The sequence below is a fragment of the Meles meles genome, chromosome 13, assembly GCF_922984935.1.
Source record: "Meles meles chromosome 13, mMelMel3.1 paternal haplotype, whole genome shotgun sequence".
In the NCBI taxonomy this organism is placed as follows: domain Eukaryota; kingdom Metazoa; phylum Chordata; class Mammalia; order Carnivora; family Mustelidae; genus Meles; species Meles meles.
This window is the reverse complement of record NC_060078.1, coordinates 56,369,972-56,380,511: the sequence shown is the minus strand read 5'-3', so window position 1 is coordinate 56,380,511 and position 10,540 is coordinate 56,369,972. Positions and strand designations below refer to the sequence as shown.

Below are 10,540 nucleotides of genomic sequence, written 5' to 3'. Positions count from 1 at the left end.
CTCGATCCCAGGACCCTGGGATCATGACCTGAGCCGAAGGCAGAGGCTTTAACCCACTGAGCCACCCAGGTGCCCCAGTTTGCGGTAATTTTTTATGGCAGCTGTAGAAAATTATAATTATAGGCCTGAGCCCTGATATTTCCATTCCTAAATCCACTTCATTTATTTCCACCTCTGCCTGAACCCTGTCTTTCCCTCATCTCTGCTCTCCGGATTCATCTTCTGGATCCTGCATTTTTGAGGACTCCAAGGGCCCAGGGCTGTTTGGATCAGATATAGAGGCAGGCAGAGGCAGGAGAGCAAAAAGCAGGCAGGTGAGTACAAGGGTCGGTGGAGAGCTCTGGTTCTGGACTCAGGCCTGCTGGAATCTCAGGGAGCATTTATTCCCTGTGTCCATCTGAGCAAGGGAGCAAGGCGCTTGGCATGTTTCTTCATCTCCAACATGAAGACATGATAAGTGCCACCTCAAAGGCCTAAAAGGCAGTAACTGTATCATGCATTTGTCATAGGAGATTGTCCTTCGTGCCATCAGGAGACCAGGTCCAAGGAATTACAGAAAAATCACTGGAGGGTAATCAAGGGCAACGCTAAGCACCCAGGGCCAGGTGCCAGGGAAGGTGCTTCTTCCTCTTCCTGACCCCTCCCCTTTTCTGCTGGGGTGGTGGCTCAGGGAGAAAGCCCCAGGGGATGGGGAGATGGCTGTGCCAGCTGTGCTCAGCTACACCTCTGCCCCAGGTCACAGAGGTCCGGCAGCTCCACCTTCTCCCTCCCTCTGCCCCAACCCCCCTTCGCCTTGGGCTGCCCTTTGGCGGTCACTCAGGCCGGTTTCGCCTGGAGTGGGACGCACGTGGCGCGAAGCCCCCATGGCAATGCGGGGAGCTAGCGGGTGGGGTGGGGGTTCTCACTTCCCCTCCCCAACGGCCACCGGTGCAGGTGCGGCGGGCAGTGCCCCGCAGGCGGGGCGGGTCCTGTGGACACGCCCCCGCGGCCGGTCCTCGCAGCCCGTCGGGAGGAAGCGCCAGAGCCGCGGCTGGTGCTGCGCGGAGCCCCGCGCCTCTGCCGGCCCGCGCCCCGGGGACGCCGCCCGGCCCGGCCCCGCGCACGCAGCGAACCGGGCAGGTGAGCTGCGCCCGGCGCCATGGCAGCCTCAGGTGCGTAGGCGGGCCCGGGCCCCCTCCCGAGCCTCCCCGCGGGCGCGCCCTCTCGCCCACCCCGGCGGCCCGAGCACCCTGCCGCTCCGTGCTCTGCGTCTTCCGCGCGGGATCTGTGCGCTTCTGCTCTGTCCCTCGTTCCCGCTTCTCCGGCGCAAACCTCCCGTCCCAGCTTTCCCATGTGCCCCTTCCCAGCCTGTGGCGCGATTCTCTCCTGCCTTCGCCTGCGCCTCCCCTGTCCCCCGTCTTCTAAGCCTCCTTTCCTCTCTCTGACTGGCTCTAGTTGCTTCTGAGAGTCGTTTGCCCTGTTCCTCCAACTCCGTGAACCGGGGTCCCGTGGAAACAAGGCGGAGAACCCCACTTGCCCACTTCTGGGAAATGCTTCTCTTAGGGCCCCATTGGACCAATAGGGGGCGCTCAGGCAGTCAGGAGGGCGGCTCTTGGGCCACCTTCCCAAGCCCCCTTCCTCTAACCCGTCCTGGGCTTTGCTTTTCATGTAGAGTTGCCATAGAAATCTAGGAACACCGTTCCGTTAGCTTTAGTTCTCTTACGTCTTTTGCAGAATTTTGGGGAGTGGGGAAAAGTGAAGTCCACTGGGTAATCTACCCATCGAAAGGTGCCAGGAGTCTCTTTTGATTCGTCTTGGGTTCTTCTCTGGTTCATGGGTGTGTACACTTGCCAAAGTTACTCACTCTCTGAGATCCAGGGCAAACCATGTGATAATGATGATAACAGCTACAACTGAGGACCACTTACTATGCACTAGGATAGTTATCGTGCACCCACCTGTGTTCTCGGTGGTGACCAGGACAGCCCGGTCTCTGCTCGCAGGGAGTTAGTTTACAGTCCTGTGCAAGAAGGAGATGAGTAAACAGGGAATTGCTAGGTGAGAAGATGAGAGTTACTGTATTTGCAGTAGGGTTGCTTGTGTTTTCCTCATCCATTTTATGATGTTTTAGTAGAGATCACATGTATAAACAGGATGTAAACCTCTTGAAAACTAAAATCTAGTCAGCCAGGAGAAGATACTGTGCTTGAAGGATGTGGGCAGATGCTAGAATGAAGAGCCAGCTGTCCCCATATCCCCTGAGGTCTAGCCTCCTCATGGTGCTTTGGAAGCTGGGGCAGGGTGGAGGTTGGATGGGTTTTGGGGTTTGGGGGATTGTTGGGGGTGAGAGGTATGGGGTGGGGGGTAGAGAATGTCAACAGTAAGAGTTCTATTAGATTTGGTAATACAGGCTCATTCTTTAAAGGGAGTGGGAAAATGGCTAGCTTTAGCCTTGTGGCCCTCCAGTGGGCTCTGGAGGTTAGAAGAAGCTGTATCGTGGTAACAATAGGCTCATAGTCCACACGTTCCATTCAAAAGCTGAAATAGAGTTATGTAGAGGAAATTCATTCATTCAACAATTATTTATTGTGTGCCTGCAGTTTCTAGGCAAGAGTTCTAGGTGTCAGGTGTATATTCAACAATCAGAACAGACATAAGCCTCTTACCCAGGGAGCTTATGGAATGTGGGGGAAGGCAGGCAATATGCTTGATAAGGAAATTCATGATATGTTAAGTGCGTTGGGAAAACAGTAGAGGGGGTGGAGGAGGTAGAGGAGATTGGGTTTAAATGTCATCTTTTTGGGGTGCCTGGGTGGCTCAGTGTGTTAAAACCTCTGCCTTTCGCTCAGGTCATGATCCCAGGGTTCTGGGATCGAGCCCCGCATCGGGCTCTCTGCTTGGCAGGGAGCCTGCTTCCTCCTCTCTCTCTCTCTGCCTGCCTCTCTCCCTACTTGTGATCTCTATCTGTCAAATAAATAAAATCTTTAAAAAAAATTTCATCTTTTTATTTTTTTAAAAGATTTTATTTATTTTTATGAGAGACAGAGAGCAAGCAAGCACAAGTGGAGGGGAGGGGCAGAGGGGAAGCAGGCTCCCTGCTGAGCAGGGAGCCCAATGTGGGACTCAGTCCCAGGATCCTTGGGATCATAACTTGAGCTGAAGGCAGATGCTTAACAGATTGAGCCACCCATGTGCCCTGGGTTTATAATTTTAAAGGATGTGACCAGATTAGGCCTCATGGAGAAAGGGCCATTTGAGTGAAGATCTGAAAGGTCATGTGGGGGAACAGTGCTCTATTCAGAGGAACAGTAAATGGGTATATATGGTGTATTTAAGGAACAAGGAGCAGGTGGTGGAATAAGAAGGTGATTGGGGGGAAGTAGGAGTTGAGGTCGGTGAAGCTCCCACCTCTTTCCATGGCTGAGAACAGGCCCTGGGCTGTTCAGTGCAAGAAACAGCAAGCTGGAAGAGCCTTTGGCTAGAGGAAACAGAGAAAACCACCTTCATCTAGTGTCCTGTGTGCATGACTCCAGTAGGGCATGGCGGAAGGGGCTAGAAAAGTGTGCTCCTATTCAGATGGGGACTCTAGCTCAGTGGCCAGACCAGGGGCTATTTATAGGCTCTGTAGTGGCTTCTGCTGATGTCGGTAATGGTTAGGGCTGTCAAACCCTGCTACTCTCAGCATGCACTGTGGTGAGACACCACTTCAGGTCCTAAAGTGGGAGTTGGGCCTCTGAAGTCCCTGGGGCTCTCTGAGGTCTGGAGGTGCAAGGACTCGTGGTGGCATTGAGAATACCTCTTGACAAGATATGATAGGGTGCGGAGTCACCTGGGCCATTCATTCATGTGATCTTCGTCTTCCTCCTCTCTCTACCTCTCTTCCCCTTCCTCCTCCTTTCCCTTATTTAAACCGTTTTATTCGGCTATAATTCACATACCATACACTTTTCCCATTTAAAGAACACAATTTAAAAAACTCCCAAACAACAAAAAGTGTACAATTCAGTGTGTGTTTGTTTGTAGCATCTTCACAGGTGCAAACATCACTATGGTCCATTTTGGAACATTTTCATCACCTCAGAAAGAAACTCATTTTGAGAAATGAGTGAAGAGGGGTACACATTTAAAAAAGAGAGAGAAACTTTCCTTGCTTTGGCTATCACCCTCTTGTTCCCTCCTCCGGCTGCATCTGTGTCTATAGATTTCCCTACTCAGGACTTCCATAGGAATGCGATCATACAGTCTGTGGTCTTCTGTGTTTTCTTTCATATAACATAGCGTTTCCAAGGGTCATCCGAGTTGTAGCATGAGTCAGCACTTCATTTCTTTTTAAGGCTGAATCGTGTGGTCTTAAAATTTCCTTCTGCTGAAGGATAAGCATTTGGATTTTACTTTTTTGAAAGACTTCATTGCTTATTGAAATCAAGGAGAATCTTGTCTCCTTGTTTTTGAAAGAGCGTGGGAAGCAAGATAAAATGAAATGGAATGAGCCTACCCTGGCTCCTGATGGCATCTATTGCATTTATACGTGGGAGAGAGGAGACAAAGAAGCCATAAGTGACTTCCCCAAGTGACTGAGTCTGTGGCTGGGTGAAGACCAGAATCCTTTCCTCCGTGTGTCAGCCTTCAGATCTTTGGAGAAAGCTTGCATACCTTTTCTTGCCTATTTTTTTTTAAATTGAAGGTACATTTAATTTTTTGTGATAGTAACTCCCATCTGATTCTTGAGTTCCCTCAGTACTCCCATCAAGTCTTTAAACTTGAAAGCTTCAGGGTCTGGAAGCTCCTTCTGTGAGTCATTACCAGACCCCTCCCTATCCTGATCACCTTCCCTAGCTCACAACCCTTTTCAGTAGGGTGCTCAGGAAAGATGACCGGGGAACCGGAGTCACTTGCAGACTAAAGAAATAGTCTGGGCTGGGTAGTTTGAAAAGCTACCTGTCACTTCCCCCCTCTTCTTTTCTCAGGTGGATTCTGAATCTTTCTAAGGAAGCTCTTTTTCAGTCACTGTCTTTCTTAACCACTGTAGTCACTCCCTGTTGCCGCAAACCTTCCTCCCCTGCCTCCCACCCCACTCCACCCACGCCCGCTGCTACCCACATTGCTTTCTCCTACAGCCCAGACTGTTCTTAAAGCTCTACAAGGACAAAGACCCATCCTCATTTCTGTTTAGGATTTATGGACACCTCTTGGTTCATGGATTTCATTTCTCTCTTTTTTATAAAAGATTTTATTCATTTATTTGTTTGAGAAAACAGGGTGACAGCATGAGCAGGGGGGAGAGGGAGAGGGAGAAGCAGACTCCCTGCTGAGCTGGGACCCAGACTCGGGGCTCAATCTCAGGACCCTGGGATCATGACCTGAACAGAAGGCAGAGGCTTAATGGACTGAGCCACCCAGGCACCCACATGGATTTCATTTTTCTTTTTCTTTCTTCTTCTTTTTTTTTTTTTTTAACATTTAAAAAACTTACATTCAGTTAATTAACATATAATGTATTATTGGTTTCAGAGGTACAGGTCTGTGATTCTTCAGTCTTATATAACACCCAGTGCTCATTGTATCACATGTCCTCCTCAATGTCTATCACCCAGTTATCCCATCCCCATCCCCCTCCCCTCCAGCAACCCTCAGTTTGTTTCCTATGATTAAGAGTCTCTTATGGTTTGTCTGCCTCTCCGGTTTTGTCTTGTTTTATTTTTTTCTCTCTTCCCCTACGATCCTCTGTTTTGTTTCTTAAATTCCATGTATCCGTGAGATCAGAGATTTCATTTTTCTTAATAAGCAAACAAACTGGGAGAATTGATTTGGCACATGTGAGGAAATGACCTTTGGATATAGGCAGGGATTTATCCTTGACGAAAGGAGTGTCCCCGCACAAGAGAGAGTTGCTGACAAAGTGTTTGGTCCTGTGATGTTATTTAGCATATCATGGAGGAACTTTAACTTCCACTTTGGAACTTTTTTTAGAATTTCCCCAGCTTTCAGTTTCAGCAGTGAAGCAAAATTCAAGAAGGTGATAGATTTCCTTGTCCTCATTTACACTGAGGCAAAATTTGCTTAGACTTAGTATACTGGTCTCAAGTCACGCCACAAGTGGGTGACCGAGTAGCTTGTTATATTAATGAGTCTGAGGCACTAACCATTTTGTTTTCAAGTACTTTTGCTCAAAGGAGTGGGGGGAGGAGTCGAGTGTCAAATTTAACACCAGAACCCCAGGAATGAGACATTTTCCATGTTTTCCATACAGAAGAGGTTAACCCCTAAGTGTTTTTAAATTTAAATTGTATTTTAAGGTTTTTATTTTAGAAGTTTTAGATTTATTGAAAAACTGAAGATGTTAGAGTTCTCATATATCCCACAGCCAGTTTCCCTCATTATTAATATTTGCACTCCCTTTGATGACTAGAGGTCTTTGACGCCCAGCAGATACTGCGTTGTGCTGGTAACAGAGGAACAAGTCGTGTTGAGGCAGGATTCAGGGTGAAATGAATTCTCACTCCCTCCCTGACCCCAGAATGTGTCATGTGAAATTGTTGGTTGACTTTGCTTTGGGTCACTGTCTCCTCATAAAAGTGGCATCCATCATGGCCACATGTCAGGGCATTCTAAAGTTGCTACTTGCTTTTCCTGCTAAGTCAGTCATTGTTCCAAGTTCTGAGTTGCTTTCTTTTCTTTCTTTTTTTTTTTTTTTAAAGATTTTATTTATTTATTTGACAGACAAAGATCACAAGTAGGCAGGGAAGCAGGCAGAGAGAGAGGGGGGAAGCAGGCTCCCCGCCAAGCAGAGAGCCCGATGCGGGGCTCGATCTCAGGACCCTGAGATCATGACCTGAGCTGAAGGCAGAGGCTTAACCCACTGAGCCACCCAGGCGCCCCCTGAGTTGCTTTCTTAAGAGTACTTATTATGCTCTCGGAAATACTCTTCTCTCTTCCTTATTTCTCTACCACCCATTGAAAACATCACCAGTGGCTTCATCACTAATGTGTGGGACCACAGCCCGCCTTCCCCAAGATCTTATTCTCCTTCCAGCCCATTTATAAAAAATTGTTGACATGATTCTGCTAGTATATTTGTCAGTATAGGTGGAGGGTGTTGGTGGCTGCTGGTTTTTACTTTTGCATTTAAAAAAAAAATATTATTTATTTATTTATTTGACAGAGATAACAAGTAGGCAGAGAGGCAGGCAGAGAGAAAGGGGGAGGCAGGCTCCCCACTGAGCAGAGAGCCTGACGCGGGGCTTGATCCCAGGACTCTGAGATCATGACCTGAGCCGAAGGCAGAGGCTTTAACCCACTGAGCCACCCAGGCGCCCCTATTTGTATGATTCTTGACCGAATCCCTGATGGGAGGCAGCAGGTGGACTGGTGGGAGGACTGGACAGACACCCTGAGGCTCAGTCTTGGCTTCGTGACTAGTTTGCTGGGTGTGAATTTAAGGGAGTCCCTTCATCTTCCCTGATGAAATGTTTCTTTTATCTGTAAATGAGGAGTTTGGGCCAGGTGATCCTCCAAAGCTCTTTTTAACTCACCGCTTCTCTGAGGCTTTGGACTCTGTTTCTGGCATTTATGTCTTATGAGAGGAAGAAAGCCTATGTCCATGGTGAGGGACACCCTACTGATGGTATTTTTTTTTTAAGATTTTATTTATTTATTTGAGAGAGAGAGAGCATGGGATGGGGGAGGGTCAGAGGGAGAAGCAGAGCAGGGAGCCCCATGCGGGACTCAAGCCGGGGACTCCAGGATCATGACCTGAGCCACAGAGGCGCCCCCCCCCCCACCAATGGTATTATGTACATCAAAGCATTAAATCACCCACAGCTGCTGCTTATGTTCATGCCTTGTTTCTATTAATGCAAGGAGGAGGACACCAGCTACCAATTATTGAAGGCTTACCACATGCTAAGTGCTGTGCTTAGCACTTTATATGAAATATCTAATTAAATTCTCACAAATCACTGATAAATATTGCCATTATATTTCCATTTCCAGGATGAGTCAACTGAGGTTTAGACTATTAAAGTAATATGCCTAAGGTGACACAGCTAACAATTCACAGAGCCAGGATGCCAACTCTGGCCACCTGATTCTGTACCTGTGCTTCTAACCACTGTATTTGGAAAAGAGCCAGGTTCTGGAGCCAAACTGTCTAAGTTCAAATTCTGACTCTGTCGGGGCACCTGGGTGGCTCAGTGGGTTAGGCCTCTCTGCCTTTGGCTCAGGTCATGGTCTCAGGGTCCTGGGATCAAGCCCCGCATCAGGCTCTCTGCTCAGCAGGGAGCCCGCTTCTCCCCCTCTCTACCTGCCTGCCTCTCTGCCTACTTGTGTTCTCTCCCTGTCAAATAAATAAATAAAATCTTTAAAAAAAAAAATTCCGACTCTGTCACCACGGGTAAAATACGTAAGCTGCCACACCTTTGTTTTCTCATCTTTAAAGGGGGGGGCTGCTAGTATTCTCTACCTTGTAAGGTTGCTGCAATGATTAAAGGCGTTTACTAGGCAATGTGCTTGGAAGAGCGTCTGGAACACAGGAAGCTCTACAGAAAGTGCTTGCTCTTGGTGTCGTCATCATCATCATTGCCGTCATCATCATCTTATCTGGCCTCAGCTGGGGGTGGAAGAGCATGGCAGCAGAAACAACAGCTTTGGAAAGTTCTGAAATGGCGTGGCGTCTCGGGGCAGAGACAGGGACCTGTCTAGGTCCGGCTGGCACACAGGCCGGAAGTAGGGGGAGAGGTATGACAGCTCCGGGTAGGGACAGACTATGAAAGACGATGGGGCCAGGACCCCGTCTGCATGCTTTATCGCGCAGGTCATGGGCGCCCTAGAAAGAGCAGGTGTGTCACCGTGCTTCTCTGCTTCGTTCTCACTCAGGGGCGGTTGGAAGATGTGACATCCTCATCGTGTACAGCCCGGATGCCGAGGAGTGGTGCCAGTACCTCCAGGACCTCTTTCTGTCCAGCCGGCAGGTGCGCAGCCAGAAGATGCTGACTTACAGGCTGAGCCCCGACACCTCCTTCTCGGCCAAGGACCTGAACTTCTTCCTCGGCGCCCGCTGCGTCATGGTGCTCCTGTCCGCCGAGCTGGTGCAGTGCTTCTGCCAACCGGCCCTGCTGCCCCCGCTGCAGAGAGCCTTCCACCCCCCCCACCGCGTGGTGCGGCTGCTGTGCGGGGTGCAGGACAGCGAGGAGTTCCTGGACTACTTTCCCGACTGGGCGCACTGGCAGGAGCTCACCTGTGATGACGAGCCTGAGACCTACGTGGCAGTGGTGAAGAAGGCCATTTCCGAAGGTAAGGCTGTCTTCTCAAGGAAAGCTAACCAAGCCTTTAAAAAAAAAAGTCTCATCCAGGCCCCAGGCATTTCGGGTGAGACAGCTTTCCTGCCTGTAAGCCGCTTCCAATTTATCATCAGGGACCTTACGACTGTTGTGGAAAACGTGTCACTTTGGACAACTTGTTTAGAGAGAAATACCCTTCTTCTCTATTTCCCACTAGCTGAGCTTCTGTCTTTTGCCCTGTTTCTCCTTTTAAAGTGGGAAGGTTCTGGTCCCCTTGGCCAGGGCTCATGACTTCATTGGCCCCAGGAAGTGTGACCTACACTCTGATGAACAGTAGCGGAAGGCGCGTTCTGGGATGGAGGCATGTCACAGCTCTTCTTCCTCTTTTGCTTTCTATTTTTGCCTCACTGTGGGCTCTGAGTGGGCTCTGTGTTTATCTCTGTTCCCTTGCTATTTGAGGTCTTACATACCTGATGCCAGCCAAGAAGCCTGGACAGTTATGGGTTGATTTAACGGGGCTCAGTTATCCCTGCTGGAACTCATCTGCCCTGTCTCCTCTGATGGGCTGAATCAAGAATTCACTAATTCCCCGTGACCTGAAAAAGCTGATACAGCTTCCTCGGTGCTTTTATCCAGCAACAGGCCTGCTCTAAACCAATAAATAGGGCCAGATCTCTTAGCCTAGTGGGATCCTGGCTAATTTGTGATATAAATGACAAGCGTTAATATAAAAGAAGTCTCACCTGGATAAGAAATTCTTCTAGGGTTTGCTTTTCTTTACTTCAGAGGACCACAGTGATAGAAAATGCACATAATCCAGTCCTACATGATTGTTCCTCGTCGCCTTGAGGGAGTTTTGATCTGCCTAAACTTACGAAGAACTGAAGCACAAGTAGCTATTTCTGCAGATGGGCTTCTGTCCCTGCTGTGGTCCCTTACGATCTCATGGACAGGTCACTATGACCCACCAGCCTGTCATTCAGGGCTCCGTGGATTTATTGTCCCTGTGCTATCTTCTCATGCTGCATCACCTAACAGATTGCTCTTTAAAATATTCCAGTGGTGTTATTTAAAAAAAAAAAAAAGACCTGATAGGAAGGATTCTTTTAATATCGCTTCAAAGAGCCTAATGTTTAGATGCGTGGATAAATCGATCGCCTATAATCATTTACTTTTTACTAAGGACTCTGGCTCCGTATGCTCTGAGCCTTCAGCTTTAAGTGTTTCCAAAAGAATGAAGTGTTCCACGGTGTTTTTGTTCTGTGGTGTTTCTGTTCTGGGAA

The 10,540-nt window shown here is 48.7% G+C and overlaps 1 protein-coding gene across 1 annotated transcript in view; it reads left to right on the top strand.

Annotated features, from left to right (window-relative positions):
* Positions 1-1,000: 1,000 nt before the first annotated feature.
* The window catches only part of PIK3AP1 (phosphoinositide-3-kinase adaptor protein 1), a 113,175-nt gene continuing 103,635 nt past the window's right edge, over positions 1,001-10,540 (top strand). Inside the window, exons 1-2 of the mRNA XM_046026197.1 lie at positions 1,001-1,151; positions 8,854-9,270. Coding sequence (XP_045882153.1) covers positions 1,139-1,151; positions 8,854-9,270 — 430 coding nt within the window. The 5' untranslated portion in view covers positions 1,001-1,138. The remainder of the gene's footprint in view (positions 1,152-8,853; positions 9,271-10,540) is intronic.